The sequence below is a fragment of the Lolium rigidum genome, chromosome 5 (genome assembly GCF_022539505.1).
Source record: "Lolium rigidum isolate FL_2022 chromosome 5, APGP_CSIRO_Lrig_0.1, whole genome shotgun sequence".
In the NCBI taxonomy this organism is placed as follows: Eukaryota; Viridiplantae; Streptophyta; class Magnoliopsida; order Poales; family Poaceae; genus Lolium; species Lolium rigidum.
The window spans coordinates 225,919,276-225,940,777 of NC_061512.1; the positions used below are offsets into that span (position 1 = coordinate 225,919,276).

The 21,502-nt window shown below is 45.1% G+C and overlaps 1 protein-coding gene across 2 annotated transcripts; it reads left to right on the forward strand.

Annotated features, from left to right (window-relative positions):
• Nucleotides 1–1,653: 1,653 nt before the first annotated feature.
• On the forward strand, nt 1,654–7,115 carry LOC124655656 (probable amidase At4g34880). 2 transcript variants are annotated; one of them, XM_047194517.1, is made up of 5 exons: nt 1,654–2,178; nt 2,267–2,481; nt 6,123–6,356; nt 6,466–6,664; nt 6,759–7,115. In XM_047194517.1, the coding sequence occupies exons 1-5, from the start codon at nt 1,654–1,656 to the stop codon at nt 7,113–7,115; spliced, it is 1,530 nt and encodes a 509-aa protein (XP_047050473.1). The 2 variants fall into 2 exon arrangements, with proteins under 2 accessions (XP_047050473.1, XP_047050474.1); XM_047194518.1 differs by having other exon boundaries at nt 1,654–2,161; nt 2,388–2,481.
• The last annotated feature ends 14,387 nt before the right edge of the window (nt 7,116–21,502 follow it).

Below are 21,502 nucleotides of genomic sequence, written 5' to 3' on the forward strand. Positions count from 1 at the left end.
GCAACCCGAAAGTGTTTACGTGTCTTTCTTAGATTTTTTTTCTTGAGTTTAGTTGCATTCATGTTGCATTGGCACTTTGTTTCTTCATGTTTTTCTATTAGAGTTGACTTGTGCTAGTTTTGAAAATGGGCTCAATCTTGTGCAACGGATTGTCCTGGGGTCATGGATAGGGTCTTTTAAAGAGAAATCCTTGTCGACTTGCTCAACACCAGCGCGGTGCCGCTCGATGGTGGCTCCATTCCTTCATAGAGGGAATTATGGCTACCATGCGTCTACTTCCCCCAGTGTGTTGGGGGAAACTCTAGGACCATCTGGTACGGGCAACAATGTTGTTGCTTTCCTTCTTGAAGGTGTTTGTTGGTACTTTATGAGCCTCTGCTGAGAGCATAGTGGTACTTCTCCGGAGGACGCAGCTATTGCGGGCCACCTTTGTTTAGTTAATCCGCCTCTTTCTCCATTTTATTTCTGCTTTTTTTGTTTGTTTGGGGCATGTGTTTGCTGCTGCCCCAGCATTTGCTTTCCTTTTGAGACTACCGTGGTTGTATCGTGTGTTTGCTATATTAATATAGCAGAGCAAAAACCTGTTTGAAGGAGAATATAATTTTTTTGATTAAAATAGGTTGCCGACTCCCTTTGGTCAAACAAAACTTATAATTCTCTAGTATAGCTAGTTGTAGTTTGTATAATTTGGAGACTTGGGTGGCTGTTTATTGCTAATTTTCCATTGCACGTTTGGTCACGATGTTGGATGGTGTCTTCCTAAGCTTAACGGGTCAAACATACTACCTCCATCCCAAAGCTTAAGGCATATTTTTTTGAAAAGTCAAACCAAGTAAAGTTTAACCAAACTTTAAAACAATCTATCAACAAATCGAATATTTTGTATATACCATATGAAAATATATTTTATTATCTATTTAATGATATTAATTGGCATGTTAATGATTTTTGGTAAAATCTTAGTTAACCTTAACATAGTTTTACTTTCTAAAAATAATATAAGCCTTAAATTTAGGATGGAGGTAGTAATAGTTATTTATTTTACCGGAAAAGAGACATGTCGAGATGCTGGAAAGAGCTGAGAGCGCCAATGTTCAACCCTCAGAACATACAATTAGTTTATATCCATATGTACATAGGAGTAACAAGCAACTTCTTGGGAATATCCTTTATGCTCTTCTTGGTTCCACACCATAATAATTGGCTAAGCCAATAAACAATTTGGTGAAAAGTTGTGAAAGAAGCAGCTTGTTGTCGACTGCCATTTGTCAAACATAACTTATAATGACCACATGTGTCTTTTGTATTATCCACTGTCAAGCAGGCGAGTTGCCGCATATACTTATAATAGCCACGACATTGCGTGGTGTGTTCCTAGCAAAACAACCATTGTTTACCAGAGCACAGCTTCCTATAAGTAAGAGGTCGTTTAATTTCCAAGTTGTTGGACGAAAACATAATAAATATTTCGAACAAAACAGAATAGTATATAGAAAAGAGGCATTTCCACGAAACATAACAATTGAATTGAATGAAGATATATATATATAGGGAGAGGCCCTTCGGAAGATGATAGATAGATCAACACCCATATTAGCTTGACGAGCCGAGCACAGTTCAGTAGACACACATAGAGACTAAAACATTGACGAGATGCCGCGTCTGTTCCTGGCAGTGGCCGCCGCCCTTGTGCTGCTCGCAGCCGTTGGCGGTCATGGCTTCCAGATCGAAGAAGCCACCGTCGACACAATCCAGCAGGGCTTCAGAAACGGCAGCCTCACCTCTGTCTGCCTCGTCCAGTTCTACCTGGACCGCATTCACGACCTCAACCCGCTCTTGCGCGCCGTCATCGAGGTCAACCCGGACGCGCTGCGCCAGGCCGAGCGCGCGGACGCGGAGCGCCGCTCCGGGAAATTCTCCACCATCGGCGGCAGGGGCGGGCAGCTCCACGGCGTTCCCGTCCTTCTCAAGGACAACATTGCCACCCGCGACGAGCTCAACACGACGGCCGGGTCGTTCGCGCTGCTCGGGTCCAGGACGAAGCGGGACGCCGGCGTGGTGTCCCGGCTCCGGCGCGCCGGCGCCATAGTGCTGGGCAAGGCCAACATGGACGAGTGGTCCAACTTCCGCAGCCTCGACGGCACAGACGGCTGGAGCGCGCGCGGCGGCCAGGCCAGGGTAATTCGATCGCGTTCTTGTTCTGCTCCGGTGGATAGGTCATTTAGTAATTAAGCATGTGTATATTGATCTTCTTGTTTGGCTCTAGAATCCGTATGTGCTGTCGGCTGACCCGTGCGGGTCGAGCGGGGGGTCGGCCATCGCGGCAGCTGCGAACATGGCGGCTGTGACGCTGGGAACCGAGACGGACGGCTCCATACTGTGCCCTGCGTCGCTCAACTCGGTGGTCGGGATCAAGCCTACGGTGGGGTTGACCAGCCGGGCCGGGGTTGTCCCAATCACGCCTAGGGAAGACACCGTCGGGTAAAAGATGCTTGGCCGTATTTCACTTTGTGTGCATGTTTGCTGAAATCATGCATTTTTACTAGTGAATGTGAAGTATCACGCCAACTTCTCTCTCAAGACAAGTTGGAGTATTTTTAACGGATTGATAAATAGCAGCCCGCTGAGATTTTTTTAAGCCTCAGTCGACTGAAGAATGGTCAGATATTTCTTCAAAAAACGTGCTAATATGGGACGAAAACTGAAACAAAATTTCCAGCCGCCAGGGTACGAACAGAGATTTTAAACAAAATGTGCAACTAGTAGCCGGTGTATGAGTTGCACCTGCCACACAAAATGAACAAGTCCAATTGGTGTTCGATGCAAGTTGCACCATTTTCAGCAGATATGCGCAACCAACCATCAACTAGTTTTTATATGAGTTACATTTTCTGAAGAAATGTGCAACTCTAACAGATTTATGCTGATTTTTTTTTCAAGAACCATGCAATTAGCCATTGGTTTTCGAAAGGAGTTGCACTTATTTTTTTTTCAAGAACCATGCAATTAGCCATTGGTTTTCTCTAACCAAAGTAAGATAGGCTCACTTTTCTCTAACCAAAGTAAGATAGGCTCACTTTTCTCTAACCAAAGTAAGATAGGGTTTTGAAATTTGGTGGCTGGGTTGTACATTCATTTCTCTAACCAAAGTAAGATAGGCTCACTTATTTTTATGCACTTTTTTACAAGAAATATACAAGTAGCAAACAATTTTTCATACGAGCGGAACTTTTCACAAGAAATGACGAACTCTAATGCGAGCAGCACTTTTTTCGAAAGAAATGCGCAACTAGTAACACTTGTGGCATAGGAGCTTCCGTATTCTCCAGAACTGTCGAGCTCCAACTTGTTTTCGATACGAGGTGCACTTTCCAAACACACAATTAACCACATGTTTTTGCAACGAGTTGCATTTTTTGAGAAAACTAGGAAGGTGGCCCTCGCAAATGCGAGGGCATCTTTGTAGTGTTTGTGTGAAAGATAAGTCTATATGTTACATGTATCATCATTAACGTATAATATTTTTTTGAATATAATAGCAAAGTAATTTGTTCATGATGCAATTAATTGAAAGTAAGTTATTGTTTGTTGATTGGTAGGAAAACTAACTAATGAGAAACTTTATTGCCTTGGGTGTAATTTTCTTCTTCTCATTTTCTATACCCATTAAAAATCCATGACACTCTTCTAAAATATGGTACATTCTTAATATGAATGCGTACTCCAAGTCCAATTGGTGCATTGTATTGTATATAAATATTTATCTTACATTAAAAGTAATAAACAACAAAAGAAGTAGAAAATAACATGTGCTTAATTTAATTATTTCTTTATATTGATGGCCAATTTATATAGAGATGATTAAATTTAAAAAATATAAACCCGTCCAAGATAGAACTCTTCATTATCAAATTGGAATATTGTATTCTGAGTGGAGACTCACCTACAGAATTGATCCATTAAGATTATTTGGGTATAGTTGTACGCGGTCTCCCACTCTTTGATATGGCAAAATATTTTAGAAAATATATTTTTGAAACAACGGTATCCCTTTGCATGTTTTGTTCTAAACTAAAAAAGAAATGTATTTTCTGGAGATTATAATTTTTATACCCAATCATAAATACATATAGGTATACATCGGTGATCTGCATACTCGACTCATATAGATATATTGGTTAATTTATACTTAAGATTGTACCATACATTTTCCTTCACGTTCAAGCTAGCTAGCTTTTTTGTATGCACGAAACTACCATGTGTCTATAGCGTAAAAAAATTACGGCACAGATAGCGTGATTTAATCTAACGCAAAAAAAGTGGAGACAAAATATGATCCACTAATCTAGACCGATATTTCAGTGATGTGTACAGGTGGGTGTATAGAGAGCCAATAAATAGGATTTTAACTGGAAGAGACGAAGGAAATCAAAACTATGTTACTTAAAATAGGAAGTTCCTTAGAAAATAACATGTGCTTAGTTTAATTATTTATTTATATTGATGGCCAATTATATAGAGATGATTAAATTCTAAAAAAATATAAAACCGTCTAAGATAGAACTCTTCATTGGCAAATTGGAATATTGTAGTCCGAGTGGAGACTCACCTACAGAATTGATCCGTTAAGATTATTTGGGTATAGTTGTACGCAGTCTCCAACTCTTGGATATGGCAAAATATTTTAGAAAATATATTTTTGAAACATTGGTATCCCTTTGCATGTTTTGTTCTAAACTAAAAAAATGTATTTTCTCGAGATTATATTTTTTATACTCAATCATAAATACATATTGGTATACATCGGTGATCAGCATACTCGACTTCATATAGATATATTCGTTAATTTATAATTGAGATTGTATCATACATTTTCCATCAGGTTCAAGCTAGCTAGCTTTTTTGTATGCACGAAGCTACCATGTGCCTATAGCGTAAAAAAAATTACAGACACAGATAGCGTGATTTAATCTAACGCATAAAAAGTGGAGACAAAATATGATCCACTAATGTAGGCCGATATTTTAGTGATGTGTACAAGCGAGTGTATAGAGAGCCAATAAATAGGATCTTAACTGGAAGAGACGAAGGAAATCAAAACTATGTCGCTTAAAATAGGAAGTTGCTTAGATAATTATTGATTTTCTGAGTTTTTTTTTTGATTTATGGATTTTTTTTTGTTTCCGCGGTGTGAAGTGTCCCTGCGGTGGATCTGGCAATTCAAATTGGTGAAGTGCTGGAGCAGATCTAATATGCAAAACGCGAGTAACTAATTTTTGTATGTGCAGCTGAACCCCTGCCTGATAAGGGAATACTTTTACTTACATGCATGTATCCACGTAGCTCCGTCTCGTGCCTAACCTGGAAACCACTTTAGTTGTTATAGCAATATTTAGCAAGAAACCGATCAACCGGATATGTCACCAAGATATGTCACGTACTGTTATTTTTAAAGAACGCATCTATCCGTCTGGGTTTACGTGACATATATTTAGTTTTGTACACATATAATATTGTACGTAACATCTTTTAATTTTTAATCTCAAACGTTGAGATTAATATCATCGGTTTATATTTTTTAAGCATACGTGGATCAACCTGATGCCTCAAAAAACATCTTTATTTTGCTTTTAGTATATAATAGATAGATATATAAGTAGTAACCGGTTTTTGATACGAGATGCACTTTCTTTTACGAAATGTGCAGCTTCAACCGGTACTTGTTATGAGCTACACTTTTTTCACAAGAAATGCACAACTAGAACCCAGTTTCATACCAATTGCATGTTTCATAGAAAATGGTTCAAGTTAGAGAAACTGCATCCCTAGGTGACATCTTGTATTGTGCTAATCAAGGTACCTACGTACGTTTATATGCGTGAGTGTATGTACGCATATGTGAGCGTACCGTGTTTCACAAAAAAATCAAGTACAGGTGTAAATTCCCAACAAAAAGTATAATTGTACAACTTAACAAGAGGTTTAATACCATATGTCCTACACTCCTACTATGTGTTTGCAATATTTTCATACAATACAAATTATCATCTCTACGTGCATAAAACAAAGTAAATTGCATATTTATATCCATTGAGTAATTGATTATTCTTATTAATCCGCAGGCCCATTTGCCGTACTGTGACGGACGCGGTCCGTGTGTTGGACGCCATCGCCGGTTACGACGCCCTCGACGCTGCAGCCACAAGGGCAGCTTCAAAGTACATCCCTCATGGCGGATACATGCAGTTCTTGAAGAATGATGGACTAATGGGGAAGAGGATTGGTGTACCCAATGGCTTCTTCGACAACCCAAACGGGACGCTGCAACTTTACCAGCAACATCTCAATTCGATCAGGTACTAGTTTACACATTATTGTCTTAGGATGTTACGAAAGATTATACTATATGTGGTTTAAATATAAAACCATATACCGTACTATTACATTTGCAACATTTGTTTGAAGGGAACAAGGCGCGATCATTATCGAGAACCTTGACATAGAGAACCTAAGCACCATACTGGATACCTTAAACAATGGTCAACAGATTGCATTACCGGCAGAGTTCAAGTTGAGCCTCAACGCATACCTTTCCGACTTGACATACTCCCCAGTCCGATCGCTTGCGGAGGTCATAGCTTTCAACATCGCACATCCCGTTGAGGTCAGCTCCAGCTTTCAGATTCATTTGATTTTGTATGCATTTTGTCATCGTTAATGGCATGCATCTGATTTGAAAATATTTATGCGTGTGACAGGAGAAGCTGGAGGAGGTCGGGCAGCTCATCTTCCTGGTGGCCGAGAACACGACTGGCATCGGTGCCACGGAGAAAGCGGCGATCAGGCAGCTGAAAAAGCTCTCCACCGATGGGCTGGAGAAGCTGATGAAAGAGCACAAGCTCGACGCTGTCGTGACGCCCAACGACTTCTTGTCTCGCGTGCTTGCCATTGGCGGCATGCCAGGGATTACCGTGCCGGCGGGGTACGGCAAGATGGGGGTGCCGTTCGGACTGTGCTTCGGTGGAATGAAGGGATACGAGCCAAGGCTGATCGAGATGGCATATGCATTCGAGCAAGTTACCAAGGTCAGGAAGGCTCCGACTTTCATGGCATAAGAAGAAGCGCATGCCGCGACGGAACTGGGTTCTTGTGACTTTTTCTTTTTTGTGAATTTTCGTGTTTTGAAGCTTATATGTACACGTGGCCATTCAGTTATTTCAAACATTGAATAAAATTTAGTACTCCGTCTGTTTAAAAAAAGATATCGTAGATTTCTCTAGATTTGCATCTATCTATATACTGAAAGGCAATTATATACATATGTATTTCACAAATCTGCGACATCTTTTTGCAGACGGAGGAAGTACTACAATGACAAAAAAAAAAATGGAGACTAGCTTATAAGATACTTCCTTTGTGCACTAATATAAGATGTTTTAGATTTATATTAGTAGACTAGATACAAACTAAATGGAGTGAAGCTACACACTAAAAGTAGACAAGATACAAAAAAAAAAGTGAGTGAATCTATAAGATGGATAAAAGGTCATACATTTTTGTAGGGAGAACTGCTAAATCAAACGCCTAGATTAGCCTAATGATGTAGGGGCAAACAACACGAATTCTCTCCCTGGCACTCAACCGCTCGAGCGGTTGGTTTCTGTCGGCGTGAAGCGCTCGCACGGAAGAGAAGTCAATTCCCATTCCGCGCGCCTCGTCCCTTTCTTTTTTTGGAAACCGTTCATCTTTTATTTTTTGGCCCGGTTTTTCCGAAATATTTTGAATCGGAAATCTATTTCCCTCCTTCCGCCCGTTCTTTTCTCTCCTCTTTTCTCCTGGCATTCAGCACCGACGGAGACGGCGATGGCGACGGCGAGGGGCCGATTCCCTGTGGCAAGAGCTTGCGACCTCGATATCATCCGCCCTCAGTTCAGAAGCAAGGGTGAATCGTTTCCGCCGTTGTCAGGTTAGTATTCGAACCGGATCTAGTCGCCAGATCTGGTTCGATGTAGTAGTCGCCGACTGGTTTGGTTGTCCGGCGAGGTTTGTTCCACCGCATATCGAAAATTGATGGGATTTTGTGTAGATATTCGTGGTCATTTGTTCACTTTGTTGCTACTGTTTTTAAAAGTTCAGAGATGGTAAACCTAGAGGGGGTGAATAGGTTTTTACAAATTTTAATTATTTCTTTGCAATATTAGGCCTTGCGGAATATAAAGGTGAGCCTAATGCAAACTAGGTGAGGCACACTATATGATGATACAAGTAACTCGAGCACGAAGGCTCTCACAGGCAGTTATATCACAAGTAAGGAGTTTGGTTAGAGATAACCGATAGCACACGGAGACGAGGGTTTATTCTCGTGTTCCCTTCCTTTGCAAGAAGGTACGTCACGTTTGGAGGGGTGGAGGTCCCACGAAGGATTCCCCAACGCCACGAAGGCTCACCCTATTCTCCGGAGCCTATTTCACGAAGGAATAGCTCACTCAATTGTGGTAGACTTTGAGGTAGCCTCCAAACCTTCACAATCTTGTCAGAAGCAAATCCACAACCGGATGCTTCCGGACCTCTTTTGCCCACCTAGGGTTTCCAAGGAACCCTAGAGAGCAAGTTTCTTGATGAATACAAGGGAGAACAAGATTTGGCCCGGTAGAATGGTAGATCAGGGCCTCCTCTAACTTTTTCCCGGAGGGATTTGAGTTTGAGTGGAGGAGGAGGCGGATCTGAGGCTTGTGGTGTTTCTATCAATGGAGTATGAGAGAGAGAGCTCAAGAATAGCTTGTAGTGTAGTGCCTAACTGTTCAGAGGTAGGAGAAGGGGTATTTATAGTGTCACTTGAAATCTGGCCGTTGCAACTTGTCCACCTCAGCATTTCTTAGAGGAACCTGGTCAACCGGGCCTGGGACCGGGCCACCCGGTGTATGGGCCGGCCAGACCGGGCCAGGGGCCGGACCGTTCGGTCCAGACCGGACCTGGTGCCGAGTCGTGACCGGGGCCGAACTTGTCGCGCAGTACATGGCCCTCGGCTGCCACCAGTGTTGAAGCCGGTCCGGACCGGGGCACCCGGTCCACAGCCCGGTCTGGCCGGGCGTGGGATCGGATGACGCCGGTCCAAACCGGACGAAGGGAAAAGTCCCCTAGACAGTGCCCGGTGTGCATCGGTCCAGGGGCCGGTCGGCGCCGGGCTGGTCGGTGCCACGGCCGGTCTGACCGGGCCGGTGAACGGCATGTTGCTGAGGAGATCTTTTTCATTTTTGACGAAGTGGGGGTGATTTCTACGCACGCTTCTATTCCTGTAGACAGTGTTGGGCTTCCAAGAGCAGAGGTTTGTAGAACAGCAGCAAGTTTCCCTTAAGTGAATCACCCAAGGTTTATCGAACTTAGGGAGGTAGAGGACAAAGATATCAAGCAACCCTGCAATCACTATACAAGAAGTCTCTTGTGTCCCCAACACACCTAATACACTTGTCAGATGTATAGGTGCACTAGTTCGGCGAAGAGATAGTAAGATGCAAGCAATATGGATGAATATGAGTGGTAATAACAATCTGAATAAAATATGGTAGCGAGTAAACATGCAGTAGAACAGTAAATAAACGGAGTTTCGATGCTTAGAAACAAGGCCTAGGGATCATACTTTCACTAGTGGACACTCTCAACATTGATCACATAACTGAATAAACAAATACTACTTTCTCTACACTCTCTTGTTGGATGACAAACACCATTCATTGTGTAGGGCTACAAGAGCTCCCTCAAGCCGGAGTTAACAAGCTCCACAACATTTGGAGTTCATATTTAAGTAACCTTAGAATGCATAATAGACCATTGCAATTATACCGAGTACTAACATAGCATGCACACTGTCACCGTCAGGCTATGAAAGGGGGAATAGATCGCATCAATACTATCATAGTAATAGTTAACTTCATAATCTACAAGAGATCACAATCATAGCTTATACCAAGTACTACATGATGCACACACTGTCAACATTACATCATGGAGGAGGAATAGATTACTCTAATAACATCACTAGAGTAGCACATAGATGATATTCAACTAGATCACAAAGCTCATGATCACATAAAAATCACATGGGAGAGAGAGATGAACCACATAGCTACGGTACAGCCCTTAGCCTCGGGGATGAACTACTCCCTCCTCATCATAGGAGACAGCGATGGCGATGAAGATGGCGGTGGTGTCGATGGAGATGCCTTCCGGGGGCACTTCCCCGTCCCGGCGGCGTGCCGGAACAGAGACTTCTGTCCCCCGAATCTTGGCTTCGCGATGGCGGCGGCTCTGGAACTTTTCTCGTATCGTGGCTTATTCCTTTAGGGTTTTCGCGACGGAGGCTTTATATAGGCGGAAGGGCAGCCTCGGAGGGGTCCTGGGGCAGCCAGACCATAGGGGGCGCCCCCCCCCCTTGGCCGCGCCGCCTTGTGGGGTGGGGCCCCCCTGGCTCCCCTCTTGCCCCTCTTTGGTGCTCTGGAAGCTTCCGGGAAAAATAAGATATTTGGCGTTGATTTCGTCCGATTCCGAGAATATTTCCTTTCTAGGATTTCTGAAACCAAAAACAGCAGAAAACAGGAACTGGCACTTCGGCATCTTGTTAATAGGTTAGTTCCGGAAAATGCATCAAAACGATATAAAGTGTGTATAAAACATATGTGTATCATCATAAAAGTAGCATGGAACATAAGAAATTACAAATACGTTGGAGACGTATCAGGGGGTCTCTTTTTCCTTCTTGTTCCATTGATACACCATTATGCCTATTTGGCTAATACCTGGGAATAATCTCATAGACATGTATTAGTCCAATTACTCTAGCAACGGTGTCATTGTTACCAAAATAATGGATAAGGGTAAAATACCCTTACAATCTCCTCATTTTTGGTATACGATGACAAACCGAGCTAGAGTCACATATAGATATTATGATAAGCTAAAACCTTGATTCCATATAAGATTATATTAAGACAGCTCCACCATAATGTGTGCACTTGGAGAATTTGCGTTTGAATGCAAAGTGCACCATTTGTGGAATATGAGAAGCCCCCCAATATCTTTAGGAAACAAGCATGGTATGTATATGTATATATCAAGATATATAAGCATAAAGCATAATCATGCCAACATAGAGATTAAGAATACAAATACCTATCCAGACACGAATTATTCAAAGTAGCAAATGAAAAGCAAGCAAATAAGCACAAGCCAAATAAGAAGCAAATAAAGTATCAGCATGGCTTGTGCAACCAAGGAACCCCGTGATCCTAGACTCTACTCTCTTCTCCCCCTTTGACATCGAAACACCAAAAAATCCTATTTGGAGAGAATGAATGAAAAATCACACTAAAACTTTGACTCCTTTTTCATGTTAATGTGTTCTTACTCCCTTATGAACACTATGAAACACACATGAATGATTAAGTGGCAAGTTGGCCATTCTAATGTTGTTTATGGTGTAGTATATGGCTTATGGTTATATTTCTGACCAACGTTGTTTATGATCATTTGTCTTGCTTCACTAAAAGTGGCAAGTTTGTCAGTACCATGTGGCTCATGATTGTAATTCTGACCAACGTCGTTTATAATCATGTGCCGCAATAATTTTATCAAGTTCTTTTCCACCTTCTGCCCAATGGCGTTGTGGTTTAGAACTGAAATGAAGCACTATCAAGTTTTGGAGCCATGTTCTCCTAAATAAAGTGATCACGGGGACCTTGAGCTTATGAGCATGAATCTTAAGGAGAATTCCATGAGATATTTGTTCATACGCATCAGTTATGTTGAGAGTTATGCAGTCCCTAATGCAACACTTGGTGTTGAGCCTCAACAAATTTCCTGTGATAAATAATGTGTATGGACATTTTATCTTGGTGAATTTGCCATGTATGATGAAGATTATGAGATTTACTGATGTATGGAACTTAACAGAATTTGCTAAATGAGTTAAATAATGGTAGGCCATATATGGTCCTACAAAACTAAATTTGACTCTAAGGAAATCTTGTTACAATAGTACCTCAAGACGAGGGGGAGTAAGCTTCACTATTTTATGTAGATTGAATCTTACTAGCTATCCAAGAGATTTCAGTCTTCTCTATTATGATATGAAGGGTCTTGGTAATGCCTCATACCTTGATTGTATTGAGGTTCGCCAATATATAAGTCCGATCCAAAAGGAGTATAAGTTCTATTATGATGCTATACATGTTGATGGAGTACGAACGAAAAATATTATGCACTAGTACTTTGTCTCACCTGCTACTAAAGTTAAGGACGATAAAGGTGGACATTTATATATCCAAGGAACCATTTAAACTGATCAGATAATATCGGTTCCTTATGTTTTAGTTGGCATAAGCAACATGTCTATTCAATAATGAACATGCCCTATTTATGATTAGGATAATTGGAAAATGTACAATAAGTCCAGCAATACACCACTGGAAAAGCCGCCAAAAGATCTTTTGCACTACATGCAAGACAATAAAATTTACATGCTTATTAATATGATGTTTGGTAACCTAGAGGTTGTGGGTTATTTAGACTTTTTTTGCGAGGTGTGTGGATATTAAAGTTTCCGCGTCATGTTAAATCCTCACCTTCGCATGTGGAGTTATATCGTGGAAAAGCTCCAAATTTAATATTGATGGCATGAGTACTGATGCAAACTATTAAGTGGCATGTTATGAGGCTATTGGGCAGGTTGTATGTCAAAGAAGTTTTATTCCCAAAACTAAAATGGTAGACAATATTTTAACCACTTACTGCATTGTGACACGCAGTCTTCTATGCGAGTAAAAACAAGTCAAATGGTGTTGCCAAAATCATAGACAATATGTTTTGTGTTGTGAAAGATAGAATCCAGGATCAACGTATTAATGTTAAGCATATCAATATGTTTTGTATGGATCCATTTAATCGAAGGCTTATCACCCATATTTACGATTATGTTGTCGGCATGGGTTGATGGGAAGCCTTTTTGATCCTGGAAATAAGGACCGTCAAATAAACCAACTCTCGTAAAGTAATATGTTTTCCGTTTTGATATAGAATGATGTACTATAGGTAAAGAGGTTCTATGACATTTCATTGGTCATCGTAACACTTTATTTTGGTATGTTATTTCTATTGAGAGTGGTCTTATGATGTTTGTTATCCTTACGATCAAGGGGGAGAATGTTGGAACTGCTCTCAGGTAACAAACAAACCGAGAGAAATATAATGGTCTACCACGTTCCCCTCACCTTGGAGCCTTGATCGGAGGTCCAAAACAATGTTCTGGTTTAGGTCCCTGTCCCCTGGCCCTGCACATATAAAAAGAGGAGGAAGGCCCCTTTGGGAAAACACACATGTACGGGTCAAAAACCCCAATACTCCTAACTACCAGATCCTAAAACGAGGGCCAAGGGGATCAGAAGACTATCACCACCACCGGCCACGGCCAGTGCTGGCGTCCATGGGCTTCGTCAATGACTACGGCCCTCTGTCTCCTCTTCCTCGACAAGCTCGACGCCACAATGAGGTCATGTCCATCGCCATGGACACTCTCCTAATTCTGGTTAGTTTAACCCCTATCGATTTACTGTTTTGGTGTTCTAGATGACGATTAGGAGAATTATGTTGAATCCTAATGCTAACAATAAACTGCTGAAAAATAAAGTCTGTCTAACTAGCATAGTTCTGGTGGCCACTTCGAGATCGAGATCTAAGAGCATCTCCACTCGTCCCCCCGAACAGGCCCCCGGCGAGCGTTTTTTCCATCCGGACGGCGAAATTCGGCCCAGTCGCGCCCCCGGTTCCTCGTTTTCGTCCGGATTTGGCCCTTCATCCATCCGGCGAGCCCACGCCATCCCCGGCCCCCGGGCGCGCTCGGGGACTCCGGACGAAAGATTTTGGCGCGAAACGTCGTGTGGACCCGCGTAGTCGGCGACTGGAAAACCAAATCCTGCCGATTTTCCCTCCAATTTGCTTGCATATCCCCATTCCCTCCAATTTGCTTGCATATCCCCATTCTCTCCCGCCGAAATTCCCCAATCTCCTCGTCTCCTCGTCTTCCAGCTCCAGTTCCCGGCGGCGTCTTCTCGTCCACCACCACTCTCCTGCTCGTCTTCTCGTCCACCACAATGCCGCCAAAGGCGCCGGCGAGGAAGATGCGGGCGAAGAAGACGAAGCCGCCGGGCATGTCGAACGCCGAGTGGGCGGCGGACGAGAAACGGCGCGAGGTGGAAACAAGCGCCAGGGCGGAGAGGGTGAAAAGAGCCGCCGTCAAGAGGGCGGCGGCGGCGGCCCAGGACGAACAAGCGAGGATGATCAGCATGGCCCTGAGCGGCGGCAGCGTGTTCCCCGGCCAATGGCCGACGCAAGGTACAACCAGTTCCCCGTCGTCCTTCTCCCCTTCGTTGTACTCGCCGTCGCCGACTGCCGTGTTCCAAGAGGGCGCCTACGTCCAACCGTCCAGGTCCACGATGTCGCCGCCCGAGCTTGACGTCGGCGGCGGCGGCCTGTTCGAGGACACCTCGCCGGCCCTGCGACGAGGGCCGCTCCCGTTCGGTGCGATGGCGGCGCCGAACGAAGAGGAGATCCACGAGATGATCACCTCCGGCTCCATGGCCGCCGCTGCGAGCCCGGGGTTCTTCATGGCCGCCGCCGCTGCGTGCCCGGGGTTCTTCACGCAAGAGGAGACGAGGGCGACGGCAGCCGTGGCGGCGCGCAACGGGCATCGGGAGGATGTTGCCGACGGAAGCCAAGCCGTCGAAGAAGAAGACGAGGAAGAAGAAGAGCCAACTCAAGCCGCCGCCAACCTCGTCGAAGGGGAAGAAGAAGAGGAAGAAGGACTCGCCGCCTGCCGAACCGCGTATCAAATGGACGCCGAAGGAAGAGGAGTGCCTCGCCGAAGCTTGGATGACCGTGTCCACGAACGGCATAATCGGGGCCAATCGGTCGTTCGACACATACGGCTTCGAGTGAAGCAGGCGTACGAGGAACGCAAACTCGTCGATCCCTACTTCAACAAGACGAACATGAACGTGTACCGGGGAGAGAAGGCAATGGCCACCCATTGGGGGATCATGCGGACGGCGTGCAGCAAATGGCACGGCATACGGGAGGAGGTCGACAAACGGCCGATCAGCGGCCACGACTTGGAGCAAAAGGTATGCTCCGCCGACCCCGCATCACCGAGGTACATCGTCGTTACCCGACCCGTATCGCCGTGCTCTTTTTTCCCAGCCTGCGCCGAGCTTTGGACATGTACACGGACGACACCGGCCTGCAGTTCAAGTTCCTCAACGTCTACGCCCGCCTCGAGAATTGCGAGAAGTGGAAGGAAACTCGCACGACCCTCTCGAAGAGCAAGACCGAGCAGTACAACCCCGACGCTCCGGCGGCTTGCGCGGCGGAAGGGCGCCCGAACTCGGCCGAAGAAGCCGAAAGAGCTCAAACGGACGGACAATCCCGCCGACAGGATGCGGGCGTCGATCGACAAGTGCTGGGCCGACTTGAGGTCGCACGCCGACGGGAGGAACGACAAGTTCGACGGCAGGTGGCGGGAGATGCTCGCCAACCAAGGCGTCCGGATCGCCTCGTCGAAGACGACGGCGGCGGCGAAGAAGAGGAACACAGACTTGGCGTTCCTCATGGGCGGCGGCGACATGGAACTGATGGACGAGGAGACGAGGAATTGGTACCAGGGCCACCGCAGCGACATCCTCCGAGCCACTCCGGCCAGTCCTTCGTCGTCTCCGCCGGCTCCTACCTCGTCTACCTCACCATCTACCTCGTCGACTGCGGCTGCTTCGACGTCCACTGCCGCTGCTTCCTCGTCGCCCGCCGCAGCCGCTTCGGCCACGGCGTGTGAGGGAACTGGTCCGTCGGACACCGCCGTGCCAGCCGGGACCGCCGACGAGCCTCGTCTCCGTGTACTTTCCCTCCGATCGCCGATCTGTGGCTGATCCTTTTGCTCCTTTTGCCGATCAACTGGCCGTACTTGTAGCGCGGGACGGCGATTTGTTTGAATTTAAACTCTATCCGCCGAACTTCGGGTGGACGACTGGAAATACGGTACTCCCCACGACTTAATTTCGTCCAATCCGGCGGTTGTTTCGTCCGGATTTAGGCGTGGGGAGCGCCAACGAGTGGTGATGCTTTCATTCCAAAAATCGAATCACTGCTATTCAGGTACGCACATTTGTCTGTTCCAGTTTCAGTGTCTTCGCGCTAACCCGACAGCCGCCCCTGTTCACGCAACTATATAATCTCGTACAGAAACAAACACTAATCAATACGTTTTGATCCAGCTCACAGAATGAATTAGTAGCCTCGTTTAATCGGCTAGAGCTCGATGATTCGATGGCAATGACAGGGCAGAACGTGCAAGCAAGAACGATGAGATGCACAACCCAGAGCTAGACCCTGCACGCGCTGCCGCTGATCCCCAATCTCGCAACGCAAAAGCTCCCCCACTTGCCACCGCGCGCGACCAGCTCGATCAGACTTTGCCAGCTCTCGCTTGGCACTTTCACGGCACACCGATCGATCCATCGATCTGTGGATGCGTAGTATGATCTGCTGAATATGTGACATGATCCCTGTCGGCCTCGCGATAAGCTGAGCGAGATAAACTACACGGCGGCCGTGCATCGACGTACTGTTGCTGCGCACCACCCTGGTCTAGTAGTGGTCATGACTCACGGACAGACACCTTTGGGCTGCGTGACGAACGTACGCTTGCACGTCGTCAGGACATGTTTATTTGCACATCCAGCTCGCAAAGATTCCTGATGATGATCATGATCTTGAGGTGGACTGGACTGGAGTTCAACAGTCTCTCGATCGATCGACACAACCGTTTCGTTTTTCTTTTCTTTCGTGTGCAATTTGCGTTTTCGTTCTCCCCGTTTTGGCCTTCAACACTTTCCCAGGCCACTATATATAGCCCCTCCTCCCCGACCCATTGCTCCACACAGACACACACTCTCCGATCAATCATCAGTGTCATCACAGTAGCAGCGCACTAGCTTCAGCTAGCCACTCTCCTCCATTTTGTACATCTCCTTGCATCAACGACAGCTAGCAATGGCCACCGCTGATGTACGTAGCTCGCTCTCTTCTATTCTCTTTCATATGCTCCGATTGATTCGACCGTTCGATGGATTAGGTCTATGTTTTGATCTCCATATGTGATCGAACGAACGGGTCATGTTGATCATGATCGAGCTCGACCGATCTGAGAGCTAACATGTGTGCGCGTCGTGCAAACGTGCAGGTCCAGAACCCGACCGCCGCGCTGGCCGAGGAGGCGCCCGCAGTGGAGACGCCGCCGCCGGCCGTCGCCGCCGAGGAGGTCGCGAAAACGGAGGAGCCCCCCGCGCCGGTTGAGGTCGAAGCCGAGGTGCCTGTCCCCGTTGAGGCCAAGGAGGCGGAGGAGACCAAGGAGCCAGAGCCAGCAACCGCGACCGAGCCGGAGACCGAGGCGCCCAAGGAACCAGACGTAGAGGCACCAGCCGCGGTCGACGCAGAGACCAAGGAGGGTGAGGCAGCGGTGGCCGAGGAAACGGCGGCTGCCGAGCCAGAGGCTGCCGCTCCCGCTGTCGCTGAAGAAGCACCGGCTGCACCGGCGCAGGAGGAGGCGCCCGTGACCGCCGCGGAGGCCACCGAGTGAGACCCCGCGCCCGCGCGAGCGAGCGCGGAGGAGCTGGCTCAGCGTCGCGTCTCTGCCATGCCACGGTGGCAGACTGGCAGTCTTGTACTCCTACGTGGCACGGCGTGATGCTTTGTCAGCCAGCAGAGTGGAGTGCTAATTTTTACTAGGCGTCGGGTGGTGTGCGCGGTGTCGCGTGACGGGGGCTAAATAAAGTGTGCTCGAGTGTGGATGACCAGTGTCAGCGTCAGCGTCGTCGCACCTTTGTCGTGTGTCGGTTCTCGTATGAACGATGGATAGTGAGTACTAGTATGTGTGTTCGCTGTGTGATATACTTCCTCCGTGCCCTAATATAAAATGGTTTAGATATTTTTAAATATAGTAGATACAAACTAAAAAGAGCAAGCCTATACGATTCAAAGTAGACTAGATACAAACAAAAGTGAGTGAGCCTATAAAAAACTAAAATATCTTACATTTCTGCACGGAAAAAGTACTACCAATTGATGCATACGGCTCTTTAATGTATTATTATGATAAGAGTATTACAAATTATTACATCTCAGGGTCACTCAAGATCTCAACATGAACAAGCCATCTAAAAGGAACACAAATCCATCTATGCTTTAACATCTTCATGTTAATTGTCTTTCACGTATCGGCTGTAGAAATTCCGTGATAACGTCGCCAACCGGTTGCACTGAATATTCTTGGCATGCTGCTTCTCTGTCGGCTAGAGATAGGATCACATGGATCCAATGTATAGCCATAGAGACGACATGCAAAAATGATGCTTTTTTTGTTAAAGGTAAAATCATTGCGAGCATTCCATAAGCCATAATAAATCACACACACAAACTCTAATTTGTTATTTATCTTTCTTTGCGGCACCATTCAGGCAATTACCAAAAAGTTTGTAATATTAATAGAAGGATGGATGTTGAAAGTCATGTATAAAATCCTCCAAATATTTTTTGCAAAAGGGCAATCTAATAAAAGATGTTGCATTGTCTTCTCTTGATCACAAAAACAACATTTAGTACACCCATGCTAATTTCCCTTAATAAGATTATCGTTAGTAAGGATCCCTCCTGTGTAAGAACCATATAAAATTTTGAATTTTAAGTAGAACTTTAATCTTCCAAATGTACTTCTTAAGATAAGCAGTGTTGCCGAGTAAATCAAAATAGCTGATAGCTGAACTAACATTAGTTGCCGAACTAAGTGAATCCACCAATCATAGTTATTAGGCTAAAGTCCTCCTAAACCTACTTTTAGAGGTGGCGATGCAGAAACGTTTGCAACTGTAACATTATTTTGAGGAACGGGCAGTCGAACTACCAATCGATTAGATAGAAGAAGAGTTTTAATTACAACAGCCCCGCAATTGTAGCCTAGCATTCTTAGCTCCTCTTTTTGAACTGTAACATTTTTGTGATAGACAATATTATATAGAGATGTATATCTTCCCAAAAACTGGTGTCCTAACCATTACCTATTGCTAGCGATCCTCTCCTGAAGAATTCATCTTTTACATTCATTAGTTCTTTTCAAAATTGGTGAGTTAGTTGGTTTATCTGAAACCTGAGATAGAGTTTCAGATTGCAAATTTTTTGTGAAGCAACTCTTGCCACATTCCTAGCTCGTTCAATAGTTTATATAGTCACTTTCTAAGTAAGCTCATATTCTTTAACTCTAAAAACTCCACTCATAATCACCACCCTGATGTTTTGGTTTACAAATAATATTCCACTTAATGTGCTTATTGAAGCTATCTAGGGAGGCATGTTTACCACGCTTGGTGCGTCCATCTTCACTTGGAAACAAGTACCTATTTATTTACAAGATTCTGATACACTCTAAGCGGGTGGGACTTCAACCGAATTGTGAGAGTAAATGCTTCAAACCTCCATGGGAGGCAAGAATAAATAATTCTCTGGTTTACATATATTTAAATAAGATTGGAGCAAATAAATCTTGGTTACTTGGTTTTAAGAAAGCACTTCCCTGGAGGCAACCCGAAAGTCTTTAGGTGTCTTTCTTAGATTTTTTTTCTTGAGTTTAGTTGCATTCATGTTGCATTGGCACTTTGTTTCTTCATGTTTTTCTATTAGAGTTGACTTGTCCTAGTTTTGAAAATGGGCTCAATCTTGTGCAACGGATTGTCCTGGGGTCATGGATAGGGTCTTTTAAAGAGAAATCCTTGTCGACTTGCTCAACACCAGCGCGGTGCCGCTCGATGGTGGCTTGATACGTCTCCGACGTATCGATAATTTCTTATGTTCCATGCCACATTATTGATGATATCTACATGTTTTATACACATTATATGTCATATTTATGCGTTTTCCGGAACTAACCTATTGACGAGATGCCGAAGGGCCGCTTCTGTTTTCTGCTTGTTTTTGGTTTCAGAAATCCTAGTAAAGAAATATTCTTGGAATCGGACGAAATCAACGCCCAGCATCTTAGGATTGCATGAAGCTTCCGGAACACCCGAGAGCCGCGGGGGGGGCCACATGCCCACCAAACAGTAGGCCGGCGCGGCCAAGGGGGGGGGGGCCGCGCCCCCCTGTTGTGTCGTCGCCTCGTTGACCTTCTGACGCCGCCTCTTCGCCTATATAAAGGTCCCTGACCTAAAACATCGATACGGAAAAGCCACGGTACGAGAAACCCTCCAGAGCCGCCGCCATCGCGAAGCCAAGATCTGGGGGACAGGAGTCTCTGTTCCGGCACGCCGCCGGGACGGGGAAGTGCCCCGGAAGGCTCCTCCATCGACACCACCGCCATCTTCATCAACGCTGATGTCTCCCATGAGGAGGGAGTAGTTCTCCATCGAGGCTAAGGGGCTGTACCGGTAGCTATGTGGTTCATCTCTCTCCTATGTACTTCAATACAATAATCTCATGAGCTGCCTTACATGATTGAGATTCATATGATGATGCTTGTAATCTAGATGTCATTATGCTAATCAAGTGGGTTTTACTTATGTGATCTCCGGAGACTCCTTGTCCCACGTGTGTAAAGGTGACGAGTGTGTGCACCGTGTGGGTCTCTTAGGCTATATTTCACGGAATACTTATTCATTGTTATGAATGGCATAGTGAAGTGCTTATTTATATCTCTTTATGATTGCAATGTGTTTTGTATCACAATTTATCTGTGTGCTACTCTAGTGAAGTTATTAAAGTAGTTTATTCCTCCTGCACGGTGTAATGGTGACAGTGTGTGCATCGTGTAGTACTTGGCGTAGGCTATGATTGTGATTTCTTGTAGATTATGAAGTTAACTATTGCTATGATGGTATTGATGTGATCTATGCCTCCTTTCGTAGCGTGAAGGTGACAGTGTGCATGCTATGTTAGTACTTGGTTTGGTTATGTTGATCTGTCGTGCACTCTAAGGTTATTAAATATGAACATCGAATATTGTGGAGCTTGTTAACTCCGGCATTGAGGGTTCGTGTAATCCTACACAGTTAGTGGTGTTCATCATCCAACAAGAGAGTGTAGAGTCAAGCATCTATCTATTTATTCTGTTATGTGATCAATGTTGAGAGTGTCCACTAGTGAAAGTATGATCCCTAGGCCTTGTTCCTAAATATTGCTACCGCTGCTTGTTTACTGTTTTACTGCATCTGTACTTCCTGCAATATTACCACCATCAACCACACGCCAGCAAGCACTTTTCTGGCGCCGTTACTACTGCTCATATATATTCATACCACATGTATTTCACTATCTCTTCGCCGAACTAGTGCACCTATTAGGTGTGTTGGGGACACAAGAGACTTCTTGCTTTGTGGTTGCAGGGTTGCATGAGAGGGATATCTTTGACCTCTTCCTC

Coding starts and splice junctions, on each gene's coding strand:
- LOC124655656 (XM_047194517.1), top strand. CDS start 1,654: ATGCCGCGTCTGTTCCTGGCAGTGGCCGCCGCCCTTGTGCTGCTCGCA. Junction 2,482..6,122: donor CCTAGGGAAGACACCGTCGG/GTAAAAGATGCT, acceptor ATTAATCCGCAG/GCCCATTTGCCGTACTGTGA. Junction 6,665..6,758: donor ACATCGCACATCCCGTTGAG/GTCAGCTCCAGC, acceptor TGCGTGTGACAG/GAGAAGCTGGAGGAGGTCGG.